We start from the raw sequence: 23,749 nt of genomic DNA, 5'->3' as shown, positions 1-23,749 counted from the left end.
GACGGGGTTGCGTGCGGGATCCTTACATTGGCTAGGTAGTCTCTTTCCCAGGCTCTGCTGCAGCCCCAGTCTTTTCTCTCCCCGCCAAGAGCAGTCAGAGCAGCGACTTTGGCTCGAATCTCAAGCACGTCTGACGGCGGGATTTTCTTCACCATCTGTCTCGCCCACCACCTGAAAAAAAAAAGAGAAGAGACTTTGGTGATGATTTTCGAAATAGCTCAATTCCGTAAGCGGAATAGAAAGCCCCTTCCCTGACCTGCGATGCAGCACAACCATGATGGTGTGAAACTGGTTGAGGGCGGCAGGCGGAGTCGGCCATTCGACGCTCTTTCCGTAGTCGGCCATGTTTCTGACGTTGGCGAAGCGCTGCTCCACTTCCCAGAAGTGGGCCTTGACCTTGTAGCGCTTGAAGCAGCCCATGATGGCATAAATGGCCCTCATCCGCCGGCACCTCATACGAGCCAGAGCCCCCCGCCATACCTGTGTGAATTTTTCTTTTTTAAAACGTGACTCGCCGAGCGAGACTTCTCTGTTCACTCATTCAACTAGGTCGTTAGCAGAAGAAAGGAGATGCTAATTTCTTTGATGTAACTGCGTCCCGCATCTCATTAAACAGACGCAAAGGCTAGCAATGCCAACGCGGCTAACCTTTTGTAAGAAAAGCACCAAGATGGGGATGAGGGCGGCTCGCTCCTGTTCCAAAGTGAAGAGGGATCGAGGCGTTCGCACAAAAAGCTTGGTGTGGCCGTACGCCGCGTCGCCCTGGAAACCGTGCTGTTTGACGATGGCCTCCACAGCCTCCCGGTCGGAAGCCATCAAGTGATTGGGCCAAGTGTACTCGCACGTCATTTTATACCTCGGGTAAAGTGGTATTGTTCAGGAACGTTTTAAAGTCTGGTAACGAGCGGGGTTATTTTGCATCATGCGTCGAGGACGTCTCTCACCTCTGCAAGAAGCGAGCGTAGGGCTGCCTGTAGGCGAAACCCGCTCTGCGCACCATGACGTTCTCCAGCAGACCCAGATAGGCCACCTGATGTTGGCAGCGAGCGTCGTCGAACAGCAACGGGGACTTCAGCTCGTTTGGCTTGATGCATCTCACGTAATACGGCTCCTGAAGAAAAAAAGGCGGGTGACGATTTGTTTGTTCAGCAGATTTAACATACGGTATTGACAAACGTTATATATTTTTTTTCTTTATTTGATGACTTCCTTATTAGTTATCTCGAGTCGTTTCGTTTGATTGTAGTTCACTATGGACTTGCAAAGAACTTTCAGAAACGCGCCTTCCAAATAAAGGAAGATCGACGGACAGCGATTGCTAACTGCGAGCGACGGAGGAGCAGTGAAAACTGACCTCTGGAAGTGCAACACAGCTGAGGCTCGTATAACATCTCGCTTTATTAAAAGCACGTCGAAGTGCGGCGGAGTAGCAGGCGAATGCTTTCACATCAACGGGGGCTTTCTCTCCAAGGGACACGCTATCTTGTTACGGCGCAGCTACTACAGCGCCTCCATGAGAAACAAAGTGGGCACTCGAAAGTGCTTTCCAATGCCACAATGCAGTGAGGATTTTAAGCCATGTTTCAGTTCCATTTTTGAAGAAAGTTTTTTGGCCTCACCGTGATGTTGATTTTTTTTTTAAAAAAATTTAAACTGATGAGCACCATAGCAATTTTTTTTTTTTTTTTTTGGTGTAGCTGTGCGGCCTTGGCAAATTACTTGCAATTTGTGTACAAACAGAAAAGTGGCAATCGGAAAGCCGAGCAGGTCGTCCAACCTTGCAGGCCAGCTTATCCACCAAGGCGACAATGGAGTTTTTGAAGAGGGTGGCTGCTGTTTGCGGTCGCTTGGTGACCTCCGTGATGCTGAGTTGACCATCGGGCCACATCTCTTTCATCACTGGGTTGGAGCTTCGAAAGAGCACAAAAGAGGGTGGTGGGGGAGGGGGGGGATTTAAATGTATACGAACAAGGTCAAGAGGGAACTTGGCCTCATTACTAAAGAGACGCAACTGTGATGGCGCGTTTGGCACCTGTGGTACATGAGGCGCTTGAAATCTTGGAAAAGCAGGTCTCGGTTTTTGTCCAAAAAGCCCTCGACGGAATATCTGTCATAGGCGGCGAGAGGGAGAGAAGAAACGTTAGAAAGACTTTAGGGCTAAAAGTAGTTCGGATTGAACGGGGGTGCGGGGGTCGAGCTGAAAAGCGCTTCGACAAGAATCAAGATGATCAAATTCAAAGAAGTGAGACCGAGTAACACAGATTACACAGAGAGTCACGTCATTACCTCGTGAGTGATTTGGCGCTCGGTTCCAACTGACTCTTGAGGATTAAAGCAACGCTGCGTAGCAAGATTTCCATAACAGGAATACAACTCACGCTTGGGTGAGCAAAAAAAAAAAAAAAAAAAGTGAACCGTCAAGCAATTTAATCCGTCTGCTCCCTGCAAAATGTTTGGGTGGCTTTCTGAGCATCAGAGGTTAAGATGTCACAACATGGCACAAATTACATAAAATGTTCATCCACAGGGGGGGAAAGCCAGCTGGAGTGAATGCAAAATAAAAGTTGGGGTTTTTTTTGGGGCTCATTAACAGCACTACAGTGAGAAAGCTCTGTAATGCTAATGAAGAAAATGAAAAATAATGACAAACATAGGCGGCGGCGTCGACATACTTCTCCCACACATAAAAGGCTTGTTTCAGCCAAGCTGAAAACAACATAAAAGCAAGTCATGGCATTCACTTGAAAGGACAGGAAAGTTTGTAGAGGACATGCAAACATCAGGTCAGATGCTCTCCGGAGATGAGATGACGGCTTCAACTAAGGAAAGTGAAGGTCGAGGTCGGCACAGCGAAAGGAGGACGAGCTGACATGATGATGAGACCCAGTTGACAAGTGAGATTTGATTCAACATAAGAGGTTATACGGCGGCGCCTTGAGACATGAGCTTAATTTGTTCCGCGACCATGCTCGTAACTCAAAACGCGCGCCTCTCAAATCATTTTGTCCCATTGAGATGAATGACAATGCCATTAATCTGTTCCGGTCGCTGCCCTTTCAGAATTAAATAATTGTTGTTGCATTCTTTGAATGGCCATTGTGCTGCGCCTTCTGGTTTTGGCCACCTAGGGGGCAGTACAAGCCAGAGCACGAAATGGCTCTTTTTAAAGTGCTCTATACAGTTGAGTTCAGATGACTCAAGACTTGTTCTAAGACCATACGACTATGAGTACCGTTATGTTGCTTGTCAATGTGTGTTTCTGCACCATTATTTCATACGTTCAAGCACCAAAACATAAATACTATTGAGTGCTCCCATTAAGCCAGTCGGCTAAAGAGCCAAACTATGGCGTCGTTTTCAGTGCACGAGATATAATTCTCTTTTTCAGGACAAACAAAGGATTCATCGGGGAGATTTTTATATAATGCCGAGGAAGGGGGAAAAAAATGAGGGAAACGAAAGGATGGGTAAAGTAGGTCAAACCTTGTGTGTGTTTGGAGGAAGCTGGGGTGGATGGGTATTTTTTTTTTCGAGGGTATGGGAGGTATATTTAGACGACAGAGTAAAGCTTGACTCAGATGAGATGAGATGGAGCGTGGGCAGCGGCATCTTGGAGGAGTGACATCTCACGGGGAGTGACCTGGACATGGCCCTGACACTGCCAAATTGTGGCTGACGGAGACAAAGATCCACCACACGCACATCCAAGGGCATCCACACACAGACACATTCAATCATTTCTCAGACTGGCTGCACTAAAATAGAAATAGATGTTGCATTGTTAATTCTGCTCCTCATTCCAAAAAACGATTCTATGGTCAAGTGGGGAGAACGTGTCAATTTTCAATTGAGAGTTTGTGGCTTGAGTCACAGGAAATCAGTTCTCGGGTGAACTCATTTGCATTTCGTACCATTGTCATATTGACACACACAAAAAAAGGAGAAAAAAAACTTGGATTCAGGAAAACAAATAAAAGCAATGAATGTGGTGGAAATAAATAACTGGAATTTATAATACATACATGCTGACCTTAACCAAAAATGAGTCTGCTTAAAAATCTGTTCCACTTGTTCTTGAGTCATTTTTCACTAACGATATAAATGATCAAATCACGTCAAGTAAAAAAAAAAAAAAACACAAATTCTACTTGAGTGTAACCTTGATTACTGCTGCTGTTACATATCATCAGTCAAACACACCACAGGCCCTTCTCCTTCACTCCCCATCCGCATCCTGATGTGGTCACTCGATATATTAATGTCCTTCCCCCTCTCAAGATTGAAGGCGGTACCACGTGAGCGGCGTGATTTGTTCTGAAACCAAATCCACGGTCGCGCTGATGGCCAAAGGCCCCACCCCCATCTGGCCTCGGTGACCTTTAGCATCATCGAACGCATGAAAGAAGGTGAGCAGTTAAGGATGGCGAGGCAGAGCTGCGGTCATGGTAAAATCAACATCCACGAGATTGTGGAATTGAAATCCCAAAGATTCTGCCCCACATCAATGCGCCATTTAGTACGCCGGCACAGCTGAAAGATAAGTCTGATAAGTGTTCCCTTTATTGCATGCGACAATAGCTTTTTTGAGCATCCAACACAGACGTAACTGTATTTCATTCGAACCGTGCACAAACGGTAACAACCCCACTGAAATGTTTTCTGCTGCAAACGTCCTAAACTGACCTCTTAATAGGATCAGTTGGATTATGCTCCTGAATCCCTGCCTCTTTCTCCAGCCAAGATCGAGCCCGGCTCAAAACACAAAACAAAAACATACACGCGAAACGGGCAACTCACGTGACATCTCCGGCATAGTGGCGGATCCGGAAGTGCTTCTGGAAGTCCATGGTTTTGTCGGTCGGGGTGAGCTACAAATGCAGAGGTGAAAAGTGGCACTTCTGAGCTCATGCTAGTGATATACAATTCCCCCAACAAACGTCAATGAAAAACATTTCAAGGTTGAGAAGATTTTTTTTTTTATTCTAAGTCTAACCAGAAGGCAGAACATTAGAGAAATTCTGCCCTCTACTGGTCGAAACGCCAAAGTGCATTTTTGGTGAGTTGGTTTGAAATGTGTCGTCCGTCAAGCTTCATTTGGTTTATTTTACAGAATATCGGGCAATTCGTTTTTTTATTTACGGTTCACTTTATGAGGGGATTCAATGAGGAAAAGTATATTTTGTGACATCTGGGTGCAGAACTAATTTTAAGTTTTCCTTGAGTGCGTTTCATTTGTGTTTCGCCAGAAAGGCAGTTCACATGATGTCTTGTTTTTGATTTTTTTTAAGCATTTTCTCGCGTGATTGTCCTCCTTAGAACTGCAGGACAATTTCGACTGCTTCAATCACCCTAACATGCAAGTTTTGGGGATGGGAGACATGGAATGACTCAGTTTTAAGCATATATTTGTGGAAAATTGTGGGTTTGATGCACGGATATTATAGTGAATGGATATTAATGAAATTAAAAGTAAAACTGGAAAAAAAAACTTTCATTCATGAACTAAAATGAAAACAACAGATCTTAAAAAGCACAAAATGAAAAACTAATACTAAAACGAATGGGGAAGGACATTAATATGCTCTTAAAAACAAATGAAAGCTAAGCGAACCGAAAGAACAAATGTCAAAAGCGAAATCAAAACTAAATATAATAAAATCCAAAACCATGAACAATATCCACTATTTTGAAGCTCTTCCGTCCAATGAACCCCACTTCAGTTGAGGTTACGCTCTCACCTTTCGGGAGGTGTAGTGGGGGTGGTGCGCCAGTTTGACGTCCATGCTGTCCAGGCACACGGTGTCCGTGACCTTCCCGACAGTGAGACAAGCTTCATCCAGAATGGAGATGAGCCCTTTGTGCTGCTGCTCCACGAGGTCGACGATGATCTGATTGTTGAAGTAGTCAATCTGTGCATGACCAAGATTAATGAATAGATGTCGGAGAGCTCACGCTGCAGCAAGTCGAATTGATTTTCCTTACGTCTTGCCACTGGATACCCTCTCGCTTATATTCGGCTTGTTCCTGTTGGAGGATCAGCTCGATGAAAAGTTGCTGAAGCTTTTCGTTGCAGTAGTTGATGCAAAACTGCTCAAAACTGGCCCCCCCACCAAAAAAAAAAAAGATGGAACAAACACCCCGAGGCCGCATGAACGTGAATTCGTCACCAGCCTCGAATTGCAAGAGGACGAAAAAGACTCCAACCTGTTGTTGTCAAATATCTCAAATCCATAAATATCCAGCACACCGATGACGGTGTTTTTCCCATGAAGCACTGGGTTGTAGTCTTTGACCTCAATGACGTCATTGATGCGGCCGACAATCCACCCGAAAAGTCTCTCGTAGAGAGCCTATACGTTGAAAAAGGGGAAGGTTGATTTCCTCCAATCAAATCAATCCATCAATATGACGCACCTTGCTAAAAGCATCCCGCCCAAAGCAGGCCTCCTCTTCCGTGTGTCCCTTTTCGATGACGTCGCCGCCACCGGTGGCCACGGTGCGGTACAGCAAGCTCTTGATGACACCGTCGGCGTCTGTGCCCGTCAACTCTGAGATGTGCTTCACGGCTTCAAGGTCCAAAACTTCAACATTCTCACCCTTGCTCCCAAACTGGACATTACCCTGGGGGAAAAAAAAAACCACGACACAACCGTTCCAAATAGTCTTCCGCTTCAATTCATGGCAATCCTTTTCTTGAGAAACTTACAAGATGCAGGATGGAAGCTAGAATTTGATAAATGGACTGAATTTCCTTTTTGGAGAAGCCAATCACTTGCAGAGCATGAACGACCGCTTTGTGGCTTGAGTAATCATTGTTGCAGGTCTACGGAAAGTCAAAGACAAAATGTTAACACACCCAAGAGACGGGACGTTTTCGTTTCTTCACTCCGGTTTCACTTTGGTTCCCGTTTGTGTGAATTTCTCGACGGATAAAATGTCAACCCCGTCAGACTGAAATGAAATAAAACTCACAGTGGCTGCAGCTCCCTCTTTGGTGTACACGTAAGCACTCGGATCGCTTTGCAGGTGACACGAGGCCATCGTTTCCTTCGATCCGCCTCGTAAAAACTGTGACAGCACAACAAATCAAGCGCGCTCTGAATCGGTTTCATACGCCGCACGCGGGGAGGGGGGGGGGGGGCGGCGTTCGGTCGATTTCAATTCGAAAAGCCGCTTCTCCGTTTGTACGAGACATGATGAGACTCCACCTGGTAAAAGGAATGGAAGTTCCTCTCCCCTTGCTGCTGGTGAACAACCCGAGACTTGAGTAGGTCATGCCCAAAAAAATAAAAAATACGCAAATGTTCATGACAACAACAGATGTGGGGAAAATACTCTCACAAAGACACGAGGCTGCTCCTGCTCTCACCTTCTCCAGCAGGTAGTTGTTAATGTGGCCCCCCATGGGATCGCCATTGAAATTGAAATTGATGTCCATGTACTTGCCAAAGCGGCTGGAGTTGTCGTTACGATTCGTCTTGGCATTCCCGAAGGCCTCCAGAACACAGTTGGACTTGAGCAGCACGTTCTTCACACTGCATAAGTAATGGGATGCAAATTTTTGCTTCTGTTCCTGAGCTTCCACTCCACCACGTCACCGATTTAAGATCGCAATCCAACGCGGCAGCAAGTAATTTAGCGGCACGGGAAGGAAGTCGAGATGGTCGCACCGAGTTTGAACTTTGTTATCTTGATTTGTGCGTACAGGTGGAATTTCTTTTTTTTTTTTTTTAACTGCCCCATCTTGTCTTACCTTTCAACGTCTGCCCTCTGACTTGGGTTTGTGATAGCCGCAATGTACTGCATGATGTATTTACTGGCTTCTGTTTTCCCTGCACCACTTTCACCTAAAAAAAAAAAAAAAGCACAAACATTTCCCAACAGTGACTGTACGAGATTGTTTTTATATATATAAAGCATTGCAGTAATAGATTGACTTTTATTCATCTTGAAGGCGTGTAATGTTACTTTTCTAATATACTCACTGCACTTATTCGACTCCAATTGCAAGATTAAGTTAAATTGGATCCCATTTGTGGAATAAATTTGCAAAACACACCAGGAGCCAAAACCGCCGAGTGGTTCGTTTCTTGAAAAATAAACTCTTCAGTCAAGAGATGAGACAGCCTATTCATTTCGAAACTGACCTGATATGACGATGCACGTGTCTTTGGCTCGTCTTTTCATCACCTTATAGGCAGCGTCGGACACGGCGTAGAGGTGAGGTGGGTTTTCGTACAGCTCACGGCCACGGTACTTGTCGATGGCGTCTTTCCCGTAGATGTCCATCTGTTTATACGGGTTGACGGAGACCACCACGTCGCCGATGTAGGTGTAGATCCGACCTTTCTCAAACCTGTCTCCACACAAAAGACCGCATGATGTTTCTTTTTCTGTGTAGATACAGGCATAGGTAAAACACATGCAGGGTGATATTGCATATGGGCAAGTGCATCACCTTTTCACCTCCAAAAAACAAAACCAGAATATAAAATTTGTTCAACCCCTGCCAAAAAAATGGTATGTCTCTAGACTTTGGTTCAAATAATCCATCTTTGTGTATAAAGCTGCAGAATACAAATAGCTGGCAGGAAATGGCACAACAGTGCGTGGCGGTAGTCACTGAAAGCAGGAAATGAAAATTGGGTTGTTCAGTCTACTGGAGGGCTCGTTGATTTGATTTTGGGTGAAGCGGCACTTCACAAATTGCTTGATTAATCAATAATTGCATTTGTGTCATTGTGGCACGTACAATACTTTCAGCCAATTAACTTTTTTAATTCGTAATTGTGGCTGTCTGGGGTGAGACAGTATTGCCCGTCCAATAAAAAGAAAAAATAAAGCACGCTAAAGCTTGAGCTACGGTTTGAACACTGAAAGATCATCTCAAAACGCACCAGACAGGTGAAAAACATGACAAGTGGTCTTTGGGCCGAGTGGCACAATGCAAACTTTTTTTTTTTTTTTTTTTTTACATCAATAGCTTCCTCTTCCTCGCTGCTACCAACACGTACCTCAATTTGAGATTCTCCATAAACTGATCCATGGTCACCTCATCCAGCAGCACAAAGTCTGACTTCCCAAATTCGAGGCCCTCCATCTCTGCCATCCTTTTGCCCCGGATTCAGCAAATAAGAGCAGAACAAAAAGACAGACGTACAGGGAACAGAAAGTGACGGGAAGGGGAGGCTGCGTGAAAAAAAAGAGAAGTACGGCTGACTTTTGAGTAGACAAGAGAGTGATGAAGGCGTGGTTGCGCTTGAGTCATGCAGAGCAGCCCGCGAGCGCGTGGAGAGTGGCCAGTGATCGAAACAGCGGAAGAGGGCGTGGCCGAGACGGGGGCGTGGCCGGGACGGGGGCGGGGCCACTTACAAAAGTGGCACTTAACATGCTGAAGATGAAGTGTATTCAATTTACACACTATTTGAAACTTGTCACAGCAATATGATATTGCAATTGAAAAATAGTACAGCACACCACCGGGGGAAAAAAATGTCACAAAAGGTCAAGGTCTTAAAGGTGGAGTAAAACAAACAAGCAAAAACAAAAATACAAATGAAGGTAAAGTTTGCACCACAAAACCAGACCACACTTTCATTGAAAATAAAACCTCTTTTAATTCAAATAGTCTCATTCACAGCTGAAATGAAATATTTACAGACCGTTTCTATGCATCTCAATTCACTGTATCGCACTTTACATCCAAGCAAAATAACCTTTGTTGCACCGCTGGGAGTTTTACACCATTGTCTGAAAATGAAAAAGACAGTGGGGAGGGGGGAAAAAAGGTTGTTATTAAATTTGTTATTATTTCAAATCAGTTGAGAAATACATTTCCAAGATTGTACAAAGCAGGCTTTGCTTCAACCTATCTATGTGCCTATACTTAGCATTTATTTCGTAAACTAAATTCTTGAACGCAAGCTATGGAAATGAATGTTGCGGATTCAATGCTTTTCGCTTGCCACTAGAAGGCACCAGACTACAGTTTGTCTTTTCAGGATGAGTCATTACAAAAAAAAGCAATACTACATCAAGCATTTGTTATTGCGGCTTCACAACGGTGACCGTTTTGGTCATTGAGTTGCTCTTTTAACGTGTCTATTGTCACCAGACAATAAATCGAACGCATCGAGGTTAGACAGCTTCACATTTGTCGGAGGTTTACCTATAACCCCACTATGAAGAGCCGTAGCGGAGCCTCAAACAGCCTCACATCATTCTAGCAGACACTTTAGGAAAGAAAAGAGCACGTGCAGGCTCAGTCCTCCATGGAAGGTCTGCAGCAATCATTTCATTAGGATAAAAACAAACACACGATACCGCATGTGTTGACAAATACCAACCTAACTCTTGTGCTTTTCGTCCAAATTCGACAAGTCATACAGGTCACTTGCAAACATGGCAGGCGTTTACAGCACCTTGTCAATCCTGTAACATATAGCGCGATGTTAAATTTGATGTGCTACGCCCTGGCAAGGACTGGTCTTGTGACGACTTGCCATGTCTTGATTCATACAAACCTTTTTTTCCCGCCAAGTTCGACACCAGTCCCCAAATGTCAGTCAGGAGGAGTGAACTTGGTCGGCCATCGTTTCACCTTTTCAGTCATGGAAAACAGTCCTAAAACAGAAGAACGTGGACATGAACGACAGGTTAGCAACATTCAGGCAAAACTTTGAACGGGTTAGAGCTTGTAGGAGGTTTACCTATAACCCCGCTGTGTTGTTCCACAACAGGGCCTCAAACGGCCTCAAACATCTCTCTAGCAGACTTTTATAGAAAGAGCAAAGCCAACGCAGGCTGAGTCTCGATGCAAGGTCTGCAGCCATACATTGTTTTGTAAAATGCCAAACAGCCATTTCAATAACTTAAAAAAAAAACCTAACTGCACGATTCTACGCCACATCCAAACAAGGACAACTATCTTACCAGTCTGCGTCGGTATTAGTCGTCTGCTGAAAACATGTCAGTGTGAAACAACACACCAAAATACAATTCGAAAAATTGCAGCCATGTTTCGTTTCGATTATGTCGGCAAGCATAGTACACGCCAGATGGGCACATATCAACTACATAAAACAATACAACTACGCTTCACATACCTTTAAAGTTAGTTTCTACCCCTGAAAGAAAACATAACGTAAAACATTTCATAATTTAAGAAGGATGACAGTGGATTCGTGAAGTAAACTTAACTACTCGCCATCGTACAAGGAAAGAACATCAAGATTAGCCGGATGTGACGTATATCTAAGTAATATTACCGTTCTGCCAGCAGGGGGCAGTCAAGCAACACGGTGGGATTGCTCATCAGACACGGGAGGATGTAAATGGCCAGAGTGTTCTCGGTTTACGACGGACCTGCTATGCTTACGCAGTAAAAAGCCATTGGTACAGGATATATTTGTCTAGGAAAAACACTTCTACGTCATGAATGCAAAACAAACGAAAAACAATAAGGGGGCGGTAACTGAGCGTGCCTTCCAGCGCAACGTGACGACTGCACTTATTTTTACTCAAACTGGAAACGTCGTCCTGTACAGTGAGAAAAACGGGTGAAAATGTTTCGTAGCCTTGTTAACATGGGATCTGTGTGACCAAAGCTTGAACACAATGCGTTTTTTAAAAACACATAATATTATTTAGGCTGTGGTATCCAATTCCTATGTAGGAGGGCTTTCATAACGCAATGGACAGCCGTTGCTGGTGGGAGTTGGCAGCTCTGGAGCGTCCTCCTCCCCGGTACTCGTGGTCCGTGACTCACACCGTTTTGGTGCACCACAATGAAGGCCATAGAGAAACAGCTTCAAGATCAATTACCGCATTGTTTCCCGACAGTGACGATAACCACTCGCTCAGCTGACATTCGATGTATTTGGAAGAACACGGACAGCCCGCCCCTGTTTGCACAAAACCAGCACCCAAACAAATATTTGATCGGAAGGTCATCAGACGCGCGCATGCTGTCGGTATTCTCGTCATGCGTATGTTCTATGAACACAATGCTATTCTATTCTTCATTCAACGGGTTATGCCACATATTTACTACAGGGTTCCAAAATGCAATAACTTCACCGCAGTGTGTCGAGCCAACATTTGACCAGTAACGTTTTAAGATAAGCGGCCCCCTGATTCTGATTTCAGGGATAATGAGCGCATAATCCTTCTCACCTGATCCCTGGCCACAAGAGCGAGGTGGAAAATTCCTTCAACTTCATGTTGTGTGCGCTGGCGGCCTCAACGTATCCCGCCAGCTTCACACAGTTTATCTATTCGGTATCAGCCTTGAGGTTCGCTGGCTGTACTCAATGTCCACAACATTAGGTACACCCTGATTATATTCTGCTCTCCACAAGCAGCATAAGAATATGCATGACTGCCGTTGTAGTTTGCAGTGTACGTATAGAACAGCACTAAATCATACCGAAAGGTACATTTGACTGACTGCCTCAGACTTGTTCTTTGCTAGCATTTGATTCCAAAGAGGAAAATTACTTTTTGTGTTTGCGTTCAATATCAATCAGGCCGTTACAAATTCAATCAACGCCCTGTCACCCGGGTAAAAGAAAATTTATCTCCGCACAAGGCAGAAATGTCTTTTTCGGATCACGTTTGATTTGTGACTTCATGCATTTTACATCGAGCGTGTTCTGGTAGGTATGCACGATTGTATAGGAGTATGAATTTACCGCATTTGTTGTTATGCATGTACTGTGTATGTTGATTTATGTACAGTACGTGCATGAATGTATAAATATGTGTACAGCTTAGGAGTGTTTTTATACATGTGTGTGGCTTTGCAAGGCTTTAAAATCGGATGTGGCTAATAAATGGAGTAACTTTGCGGATGTCACGAGAGTGCAAACGCATCTTTCAGGTGTTCCCCATCTCCTGTACCGTCATCTTCTTTAAAATAACCTCAGACTAAGACATGGTCAGGAGTATGACTAAGCAAAATGTTTTACTTTGACTTTTACAATGCTTTGTTTGGATTTCCCAATCTAAAGTCCTGGAATTTTTTTTTCTTACCAGTAAGGTTTTATTTGCGGGGGGGGGGGGGGGGGGGGTTACAAGTAGTTCAGGAAATGTTTTGTTCCTGAGCAAATAAAAATGGAACATGCCGTTATTAAGCAATAAAAGTGCTTTTATGATGAGCTATCAGACATATATTGTACCCTGCTCAAACATCTTTCGCAAAAGTTCGCCACTTTAACGCGGATTGCTTTATGGTCACGTTTTACGGCTTTTTCCACTTTGGCCTGCATTTGCTAATTCGGGGGGAAAAAACTGATATTGATTGCAGTTGTATTTTTCCCACCTTTGTGTGCAAGCAAAATTGAATTCCGAATGTGGCTCTAGAACATTTGTGACTTTTGTCTCATTGAGGGTCACATGCAGGGCAGATGGAACATTACAAGACGCGATATGTAGAAAGATCCTGAGGTCAGAGCGAGCTCTTATCTGCATATGACACAATAAAAACCAAATCAATTAGTCAGTTACATCATGTGCTCCCATACTGATTAGCCTGGGACATTTAATCCAGAAACGATACTCTCAATTTTCTATTTTAAGTGTCCCAGGAGTGAGACTGAACCAAGTTAGACATTAGACAACATTAAATATTCTACATCATCTCCAGACAGGTTTAAAACTGTATTATTATGGGCATGATTTCTTTCAATTTCAGATTCTGTAACATTAAAAAAATAATTAAAAAATCAAGAGGATCAGCAGTAAAAGGTTAAAGCTTTCCTCTTTCGATGACTGTGACCGCATGAGACAGGCAGTAATTGTGAGGTAGATATGAGGAGGCAGAGGTCCCACAATGCACAGCTTCACAGTGGGTCACGTCACATGGAGGAGGTCCGGGACAGAACATTCTGATGTGCAACCGGGGGAGGAAAGAGGGCGTTATAATTGGTCGCCTGTTTCTCAGCCTACCTGTGGGTGTTGTTGGAACTTTTTGGCCGCGGTGTAACCGCTCGATCTCCTGCTATGAGCGAAGCCATTTGGGGCTTTCATACTGCCCATATCTACACAGGGGCCTGACTGGGAAAAATCAATTAATTGTTGCTAATGATCACAGAGAGAATTTTCCGCTGATGGATTTAATCCTTTTACAGTATACTCATTGTCGACTGTGGGGTGGGAGAGTTCATTCTTTCCCCGGCCGCACGGTCATGCGCGAGATGGGCAGTTTGCAAACGTTTGACACCAAGCAGCACCTAAAAAAGTAAATAAATAAATACTTGGCACTCCAAATACCACCGTCATGATCTAAATACAGTGGTATAGTAGGCCCAAGTGTGAGGCAAAGGCAAGGCCTATTTCTTAGCTAGCTCGGTGTTTCGCATAGATAACTCATTCACTCCCAAAGACGTTTTTAAACGTCTTTTCAGACTTGGTCTAGAATCGGCTGGTACTGAATGAGTTTTAAAAATAAAATATTCAAAGAGGTTTACCAACAGAAGAATTTGGGAAATCTTAAATTGAAGGGGGCGGGGGTGAAGAGTTGAAGACATTTAAAATCAAAGGAAGGAAGTCAAGAGTAGTTTACTAAAATTTGAATTAATTTCACCGCAATAACAGTTTTTAAACTAGTTTCCTCATGCTGTGGGTCCAAGCGATTGTGGCGCAAGAGCTGCTCGGAGTGTGTGACCTCGGAATTCTGCCTGAGGCACATCGCTGAGGCTCTATAGAAACATGACACACTTGTTTTGTCCAATTTGGTCAAATGTTTGCCTCCGGTTGCGTGTTGCCCGATTTTAGGAGTCCAAAATGCATTCAAATTGAATTCAAATTTCAACAAAACCCCAAAATGCACAACGAAATAGCAAGAGTTCAAACACACATCACTAAAATCCACGACAAAAATAAAAAATAAAACAACGGAATCTAAGCGGAGACAAGCGACACGGAACACGAGCAAGAAGCTCTCAAAAACAACACTTGAGGCGGTACAGCGAGCAAGGTCAATAATCCGACGGTGACTTGGAAACTTGCCTATCCTTAAATGCTTGGCAAGGCTTTGGTTGGGAACAAGGAACAGGTGCGCCTGCTGGAGGGGAACGCCCTTCACGCCAGCTCGAGTCAGAACCAAACAAACAGGACCTGGCGCTGTTCGGAGGCATACATTTCAGCTGCATGGTTTTCGTTGTAGATTAATGTTCGATTAGTGCCTTCAGCCATGTCCTATTTCTTTCATTCTCCTTTTGAAAATGTTGAAATGACTAAAATATCTTCATTGGTGGTGTCATTCCCCACGGCGCTTTGAGCTATCCTTGACTCTGAAATGGTTTTTCACCAGAAACTTGTTTCGGCTTTGTAAAAAAAAAAAAATAAATGCCAGAGGCTTTTTTTTTCTCTCTCTCTACTGCTACATATTTATCACTTCTGAGTATTCAGTGACATTTGAATCCTGCTGCAGAAGCGAAACCTTATAAATGACTTTCAACAGGATTTGGGTCGAATAAAACACGAGACCTGTGTTGTGCCCTTATACAGCCTCCTTTCGTTCATACTCCTTTGCTCATTCATCCATTCACGATTAAGCAGCCCTCCTGCACTTGTATCATCCCTCCCCTGCAACGCTTTATCTGCTGTTTAAGATCCAGGATGAAAGGGGATTTTTTTTTTCTTCCCAAAATGAGTTTTGTTGGGAGAATTAATACAAAGAATCATGCCACTGACAATGCACAAATCCTTTCTGAAACCTGACACCTGAAGCATCACTCCTGTTCCAACCACTGCTCCATTATGCTGCTAAGCGTCGTTCCAGCTTAACGGGCCCAAAAGGTCACTTTTGACTGAAGTTTCCAAAGAAGGTTACACAAGGACGGAGAGTAGCGCGGGGGGGGGGCTCATCTCATTATATAACTGTCTTGCAGGATGTTAGCATAAGTCGTCTCATGTGGCCTGCTCAGGAATACATGCGGCTAAAGTTTTGCCACGAGTGTAAAATTCAAGTGTGCAGTGGACTCACGCAGAGCGCTGACACACGACGGCGCGTCGGCAGCTGGTTCGAAGCCCGCGTCTCCGTCTCTGGGTCTCATGATTCTCCTCAGAATATCCACTCGGGGTGATCACATCAGTGAACGTGATGATGAAGGCACGTGCGGCTCCATGGTTTTGATATCAGGAAAGCTGTTGTTCTTTCGAATGGCCCGTGGAGTCACACGAGCTGTGGGCTGGATGTCCACCTTCCTTCCCCTCTCGAATGCTGCTATTGTGAGGATCATCGAGAAGAGCAAACAATGTGATTCAAAGACATATACACCGTAGCTGAAATAGTTGGCAAACAGGCTTTTAAGTGTCTGCGAGCAGCATAGCGAGAAGGCTGTCTTTAGACAGTCTGTGAAAAAGCCCTTTGAAAATTGGTTCATCGAACAAAAGTAACAACAAAAGTGGCTTATGAAAATTTCGAAAAGAACATACGTTGGCAAACATTGAAGCGCATACCTTTTTAACATAAATACGTCCGTGTGTTTTTTTTCTCGATCTCTAGGTGTTGAAGTGTTTTTTTCCAGATCTCACACTATGCCCCCACTTCCCCAACCCCCGACTTCTTGTTCTCCCTTTTCTCTTCTCACAAATCACGCCCCGCGACCAGTCAGTCCTCCAGCTCCTATCCTGCCTCTGTTAGGTGCCCCTGTGTTTTTATGTTTCATGGCCGGGTGGAAACGAATACGAATTTTGTTGCTCTGTACTTGTGACCTGGGCGATCGCAATAAACTCCTGATTTACATTCCAAATTTGATTTCCATCGACAGCTTAAACCATGCCTGTTATAAATCTTTTTAGTTTAGAAAAAAAAAATTAATTCCACTGCGGCGCGCGAGCGTGTGCGCGCAAGTGCGCCTATGTGTGTGTGTGTGTGTGTGTGTTGTATACAGGCTGTGCCCATGCTCCAGTTGGAGTAAGATTAAAGCGCAGTCACTTATTGAATTCAATTGAGTTCAAGTCAGGATTCCAACTTGCCGAGCATTTATTAAAGAGGATTAGGGCTCTGTTGTTGAGCGGGCATGCTTTAGTGTAATTTATAAGTCAGCTATAGATATATGGGAGCATTTTTAAGGTATGTACTTGTGAACATATTTAAAAAAAAAAAAAAAAAAAGGTCTCAAACTTTATTAACTGATTTAGTACCAGCCAATTCTGGACCAAGTCTGAAAAGACGTTTAAAAACGTCTTTGGGAGTGAATGGGTTAAAAAACGTAATAATAATTTAAAAAAAAACATTCCCGAGCTACAACAGTAAGGCGTCAACGCGGTGCCACCCTGACAGGTTCGTTAATTGAGACGGCGAAAGAGCAAATATTTACAATATGCACGTGCACGTATCGGCCAGTTGCAGTTCCAAGAAGCAAACGAACTCGCTCATGCAGGTGCATTTGCGTTTGTGTACACATGCACCGCAGTAACCCAATTTCCATCGGCGTCGATGAAGCAGGGAAGAGAAAATCTGGTCTCTGTGGTAAAGAATGCAGTGGAAAATTCCTCCCTCACTGGTCAAACAAATCGCATGGGTGTTCACGAGACGCACCCGGACAAACTTGGCATTGTTTGGAAATAGAAGTGCTTTTTTTTTTGCTCAGGAATCCCTGAGCTGCCAGGAAGCACAAGGGCTTGTGAAAACCCTTGTCAGCGCGACAATAGCCGCGCTATTCATCAAAGCCGGAATTTTGCCACGCTCTTACCGACTTACTAAACTGTGTGTCAGCTATTGACGCACCAGCAGGGTTTAACTGGAGGTGATATCACAAGAGGAAACGTGCATACGCCAAGTATCAAAACGTCGAGTACGACCTCGCTGTGCCAGGCCGCAACGGCCAAAGAGTTCAGTATTTTTTGTTAGCCGGCTCGTACGTAACCTTCGGTGAACTCGATGAACTTTGTACGAGCTCGTTTTATGACTGATATGTCATAAAGACTCCTTTCGACCGTGAGTCTTCACCATTGACCTACAAAAGGACAAAAGTATGACGCTCGGCATTTACGATTCAACTTATGTAAACATAAGCCCAACAAGAGAAATGGATGACACGTGGAATTTGAAAGGTCATCACAGCCTTAAAAAAAAAAAACGTGACTTGTATTTTATAACTTGATTTACTTGGCTCAAGACATCAGCTGTAGTGCCTTGACACCCACACAAGCTGTCGGCTTTTAAATGACCCTCTCTTGACCTCGTCATGGAATCTCCACGACTTTCCGGCATGGGAACATGAATTTATTTCTATCGATATATGACTGCGATCCGTGAAACAGGGCACAAGCACTTAGCTAAAATGTCCTAATGGAAATCATGCCGGAGCACTTGACCCGTTATACTGCATCAAAGTAATTCAATTGCTGTACTTTTCTGAAATTGTTACATAAGAAGCAGTACAGCCGACAGGGCAAAGTGGGGAGAATTTTGTGAGTGTGCGACCCACTTAAAATATTTTAACCCTTTCAGGGACAGCGTCATCTACAGTGGACAGCTTTTATCATGTGATCAGGTTCCAGGGTGCATGAAAGGGTTCACGCCAAAGGCGCGTTAATTCCATCTTGCATTTCAGCATTACGGAACCAGCAAAAAGACAAAAAGGACGAGTATCAGGAATTCCAGAAATGATTGCGGACGAATAAGGAGGCTTTGACTCTGCTAAAACTGTTCGAATCCATTGTCTGTCCTCAACGTTCCACTTTGCGGCTCCTCCCTTTGTTCTTTTTTTTTTTTTTTTTTTTGCTTGCCTTTCCCTGAATTCAGTGTGGGCTGGGCGGCTCCCCAATGACTGCACCTGTCTCAGCTCCGCACCCGCCAGTCTTCACTTCAGCCACACTCTCCCCTGCAGTATAAAGGCCAGTTGAAGATCCGCTGAAGTCACGCGTAGCCCTCCAGTACACCTTGCTTTGGTTTCTCCGACCGCCTTAGGTTCCCGCCTCCTTGACCTGGCCCTCCGCCCTGACAATAAATCCGTCCTGAGTTCCTTGTGTCTGCCTGCGGGTTCCTGCGCTTGTCTTAAGATAACCGATTGCCAATCAATTTAAAGTATTGAAAATAAGACGGGAGCAAATACAACATCATATCCAGATTTAGTTCATTCATTCATTTGGCTGCCGCTGCTCAACCCGTATTGTGTTTTATTGTTTTTGTTATTGTAAAGTGTCCTTGGGTTTCTTGAAAGGTGCTTATAAATAAAATGCATTATTATTATTATTATTATTATTCATTTTCCAATCCGCTTATCCTCACAAGGGTCACGGGGGGGGGGGGGGGGGGTGCTGGAGCCTATCCCAGCCGTCTTCTGGCAGTAGGCGGGGGACACCCTGAACCAGTTGCGAGCCAATCGCAGGGCACACAGAGACGAACAACCATCCGCACTCACACTCACACCGAGGGACAATTTAGAGTGTTCAAGCAGCCTGCCATGCATGTTTTTTGGAATGTGGGAGGAAACCGGAGTACCCGGAGAAAACCCACACAGGCCCGGGGAAAACATGCAAACTCCACACAGGGAGGCCGGAGCTGGAATTGAACCTCTGCACTGTGAGGTCGACACGCTAACCACTGGACCACCGGACCGCACTCCAGATTTAATGTCATGTTAAATTCAACAATGCAATCCCAGCTATCCGTCTTGACGCCCATTTAAATATTTCTAAATTCAGTTCACAAGATAGTCTCGGTCCAAAAGTAGAATCAACTCGAATTCCCCCCAAAACAAAACGACGCTACTCTATCTGTTCGATCTTGATGTTCCACTCGTCATCAAGGGAGGATTTCGGAAGTGGCGGCACAATGTTATCGTATCGGCAGTCCCGCGGGTGAATCATATTTGGTGCTTGTCAGCCAGACTGAGACTCTGTGGTTCCAAATCACTTCCCACGAGCTCCTTGCTGCGTGTTTCTGCTCAAACTGAAGCAAAGGAAGGGAACACATTCCAAGAGGATTGACGGTCTAATTACATTTAATGACGTGACTCTTGTCTAAATTGTGCAAGTGTACTTCATGAATTCATGGTCGGTGAGTGTACACACACGCACACGCACACACACACACACACACACACACACACACACACACACACACACACACACACACACACACACACACACACACACACAAGGTATGGGAAAACATTCCATAGGTTGCATTGGCTTGCAAGCATGTACGGTATCATCTGAGCAACCCCTCGCAGCACGAGCTGTAGAAATCACGACACACAAGTCAGGTCTGGTGACGAATGATATCATTTTCCAAGTGGAATTAATCAAAAGCAACAGCCTCAGTTGAACGTTGTTGCGGGCAACTCATTCATGTCCTGATGACAACCCTGCGCTGTACTTTCAGTCATGCTCCAGTAACATCAACGCCAATAATGACCAGCGATTTCTGTGAGAGAATAGTTCACTTCTTATGCAACCCCACTTTCTTCCTGCGGCGTATACATTCCAAAAAAAAAAAAAAAAGAATGAGCTGAATGTAAGCCAAAGAGCCTCGAACATAAAACAAGAATCTCCCTCGCGGTTGTGAGGAGTTCAAACAATTCAGGGAGGGCAGCACCTCGGGCGAGCTGTCGAGAGTACATTGAGTCAAGAATGGGCGCAGCCATGCATCGACACAATTCAAAGAAGCTGCAAGGCTTTCGTTTGTCACGAGGTCTTTGGATTCTGCGTACAGACATTCACAAGAGATCAAACAATCAGACCGTCTGACGTCAAAAAGTGAGGGGGTGGGGGGGCTACACCAAGTTTTGTTGTTTCGCAAACGCACTCGGGCGGTTTGCACTGTTGTGGGTGTGAACACAAGCTGACTTCCCTCTCATCCCCTTCAAAATTGCTGCGCGAGAGGCGTCCTTGACATGGCCGGAGCAGAAACGGATTTGAAATGTGAAATAAATCCCCCTGCAATAACACCATGAGATACTTCTGTCTGTTGACTTATCCTGATAGTGACCAGTTTTTAATGTGCACGTAGTGTAGTAACGGATCTGGGCTCTGAGTCTTGGCTGTCCAAATAAACATCATGCTTTGTCATAAAATAACTGCCGGTTCATCTGGTTTGATCGTTGATATTACCGTGAACAGATTCAACATCTCACCTCCTCTTTTTCCTGCATGACGTACTGTACATGAAAAGGTTCATTGGAGTACATACAACCCCTTGATGTAAGCCGAGCATCGAGTGCACATGCCGGATTTGGCAAAGGCGAGGTAGTTTACTTGGATAATTAAAACGGCCCCCCCCCCGTCTTCGCATGTGTGAAACATTGCGAGGTCGGTATGTTTTCAATTTGTCTCCCTCGTACACAGACGGACACATTCGGAATGTTGCATTCAGGCCAGCACCTGCTCCTTTTTCCTCACATACATCGTTCACGGTTAAGGGTGTCGCTCATGAATCATCGTGCTCGCGGCTCAGGCGGATGTAATACTCATCCTCCATCTCACCCAAGCTCACTAATGGCCATCGGCTGTGATGTCATAGCATCGACCCGGCCGGGGGGGAGGGAGGGGGGGAGGGTAACTGTACGTATTGCGGATTAAAACCCGCGGCGTGGTCGTGGCACTCGGTCAATCTCAAGCATCAGCCATTAGGTAAAATGAGCTGTTGTATAACTTTTCAGGCACAAACTGTTATTGACGACTCCGTGATCACTGGTGATGCAATGTATCCGAGTTATCAATGTTTTTTTTTTGTTTTTTTTATAACCAGTGCAACACAGATTGGCTCGGGGGCGGCGGGAGGGGGGGGGGGGGGTGTTCTGTGAATTATATGGCTATGAGTGGGCTATTTTAGTGCAATAAATAGAATAAAATTCATAAATAAATTCAATAATAAATAAAATTCATTCTCATTCAACATGTTCAGATTTGACTTTCTATGAGTTTTAGTATGACACCATGACGCAAAGACAGCGGTGAAAATTTCCACGGGAACGAGACCCTCTCGCTTTTGCCAAACGCGCACCCGACGGATCCGTCTATATGCAGCATGACTGGCTGCTAATCAGGTTAAAGATAGCTGCTGGCGAGCTCGGGATGTTCACTTGGTGACCTACTGTACAGACGGCATGAACTCAATCCCTCACCTCCGACTCACCTGCTCGCTCTTGTGCGCACAGACGCAGTCTTTGTTCTTCTTAACACCCAGTGGCCTCGGATAGATTACTCGGTTGGGGAGCAGAGGAGATGCTTGAACATATGCGAGGTGGAAACTCTGTAGAATTGGGGAAAATAGGCATGGTTAGAAGAAAAGAAGAGAGCCTGTTGTTTTTTTGTGAACATCACGAGTTTTTTTTTTTTTTTTTTGGGAAAGGGGGCTTTTTTTTCCACTGTGAATAATGCATTCAGTTTCAGGCCACGGAAGGAAGGAAAGCATTTATTTTGGATGATTTGATTAAAACTGCTGAGAGATGAATTTGTATCATTGACTGTGGTCGCAATGAAAAAAGTCAGTCCCAGAAATTTAAAAAAAAACAAAAACGACCTGGCCGCCTGTTCACACCGTCCACCGCAAACCAAACTGTTACCTGCTAACTAACAGAAAGATTTTTTTTTTGTGCATTACTTTGTGTTTTTCTACTTTCTTCCTATCAAAATGTTGCTGCTGACCTTTCAAATATTTTGTTTTGGGTCGCCATACATAACCGGCGCACAACCACATGAACCCAACACTGTCGGTTCTTGTTGCATTATTCATGACGCAATTGTTTACTTGTGAAAATAATGCCATTTCCACGGAGGCAACTGACGCAGAGCCGTAAAAAAAACAAAAAAACAAAACATCAGACGATCATCTGAATGAGACAACGACTGATTGTGTCTGCTTATCATTGCTGAGCAATGACGTTAAAGCTTGTCAGCGACAAAAAAAAAAAGTCACACCTGATTCAAAACTATTCTTCACCTCGATATTCCCACTCTGCCCTAATGTAAATGACATGCAAATCTGCTCTGTCCGGGCCTGCCAAGAGGATGACGCGAGCAAACAATTCACGAGTATTTTATCTCTTTTCACCTCCGAGCGTCAGCATAGCCCACTGTCACAAGCTGCCCCCAAAACGTATGATGTCCAAAGTAACAGCTTTGCTTTTACTTAATTTCTCAAGTACAAACTCTTTGGCCACTTACGGTACATTCGTTGGTCAATGGCGCATGGAAGCGAGTCACTCCGACGTGGGAGTTTATCAGCAGGGCCGGGATATTGTGCATCACGGACTTCATTCATTTCCTGCGCAGGCCAAACGAGAGTATAAATGTGCAATCTCAAGTGATGTCAAGTGTGACAAAAACCTATGAGTCGATGAATTAACCCTTTCAGGGACAGCGGTTACTACAGTGGACAGCTTATCATGTTGATCAGGTTACAGGTTATCATTATTGGTGCATGAAAAGGGTTAATTAAAAGATGGCCCCCCGACCTCTGAATCCCTGAAGCTTGAGTCCCCTTCTTCCGATGACAATGGAAGGCCCTTTTTCTGTTCCAGCATGACTGTGCCTCCCTTTGTATTCGAGAAAAATCCGGGGTGGGTGCTGGTCTGGTCCAGTCCGCTCGGCAACGCTAGGACAAAAAAATAAACAGGCCTTCAAAATAAAGTGCGCCAGCATTTTTTTTTCTTCTTAACAACATAGATGGAACTTGTTTGCCTGGCCTATGCCTCAACCTTCTGAACATAAGTCACAGTCATACATTTATCTGGGCACGAATGCGACATAACTGCCGTGTTATTACATTCGTTTCAGATCTGGTTCAATC

The 23,749-nt window shown here is 44.5% G+C and overlaps 2 protein-coding genes across 23 annotated transcripts in view; both read right to left on the bottom strand.

Annotated features, from left to right (window-relative positions):
• Positions 1–9,262, bottom strand: part of myo1g (myosin IG) — a 28,913-nt gene extending 19,651 nt beyond the window's left edge. For 2 of the 3 annotated variants that reach the window (XR_015103659.1, XM_086136288.1), the window contains exons 1-18: positions 9,015–9,262; positions 8,148–8,356; positions 7,754–7,847; positions 7,370–7,535; positions 7,209–7,262; positions 6,973–7,068; positions 6,707–6,823; positions 6,415–6,621; positions 6,205–6,350; positions 5,983–6,097; positions 5,739–5,909; positions 4,798–4,868; positions 2,033–2,107; positions 1,778–1,910; positions 945–1,111; positions 649–856; positions 257–480; positions 27–171 (exon numbers count right to left, since the gene is read on the bottom strand). Coding sequence is in view for 2 of the 3 variants with exons in the window: in XM_086136288.1 (XP_085992414.1) it covers positions 27–171; positions 257–480; positions 649–856; positions 945–1,111; positions 1,778–1,910; positions 2,033–2,107; positions 4,798–4,868; positions 5,739–5,909; positions 5,983–6,097; positions 6,205–6,350; positions 6,415–6,621; positions 6,707–6,823; positions 6,973–7,068; positions 7,209–7,262; positions 7,370–7,535; positions 7,754–7,847; positions 8,148–8,356; positions 9,015–9,109 (2,493 nt within the window). In the remaining variant the exon portion in view is untranslated. Of the gene's footprint in view, positions 1–26; positions 172–256; positions 481–648; positions 857–944; positions 1,112–1,777; positions 1,911–2,032; positions 2,108–4,797; positions 4,869–5,738; positions 5,910–5,982; positions 6,098–6,204; positions 6,351–6,414; positions 6,622–6,706; positions 6,824–6,972; positions 7,069–7,208; positions 7,263–7,369; positions 7,536–7,753; positions 7,848–8,147; positions 8,357–9,014 lie in introns of those variants that run through there. The other variant, XM_086136289.1, reaches the window with a different exon arrangement.
• Positions 9,263–9,592: 330 nt separating this feature from the next.
• LOC147190830 (XK-related protein 8-like) overlaps positions 9,593–23,749 on the bottom strand; it is a 39,721-nt gene continuing 25,564 nt past the window's right edge. For 14 of the 20 annotated variants that reach the window (XR_015103765.1, XR_015103766.1, XR_015103767.1 and 11 more), the window contains 7 exons: positions 23,415–23,554; positions 23,125–23,224; positions 22,094–22,210; positions 15,989–16,228; positions 10,524–10,623; positions 10,347–10,431; positions 9,593–9,750 (listed from right to left, as the gene is read on the bottom strand). The gene's annotated coding sequence lies outside the window, so the exon portion shown is untranslated. Of the gene's footprint in view, positions 9,751–10,346; positions 10,432–10,523; positions 10,624–15,988; positions 16,229–18,788; positions 18,953–22,082; positions 22,211–23,124; positions 23,225–23,414; positions 23,555–23,749 lie in introns of all 20 variants that reach the window. The other 6 variants (XM_086137028.1, XM_086137027.1, XM_086137029.1 and 3 more) reach the window with 6 other exon arrangements.

The sequence above is a fragment of the Hippocampus guttulatus genome, chromosome 18, assembly GCF_054856545.1.
Source record: "Hippocampus guttulatus isolate MCC_2025c chromosome 18, RoL_Hgut_1.0, whole genome shotgun sequence".
In the NCBI taxonomy this organism is placed as follows: domain Eukaryota; kingdom Metazoa; phylum Chordata; class Actinopteri; order Syngnathiformes; family Syngnathidae; genus Hippocampus; species Hippocampus guttulatus.
This window is presented reverse-complemented; position numbering and strand designations above follow the sequence as displayed.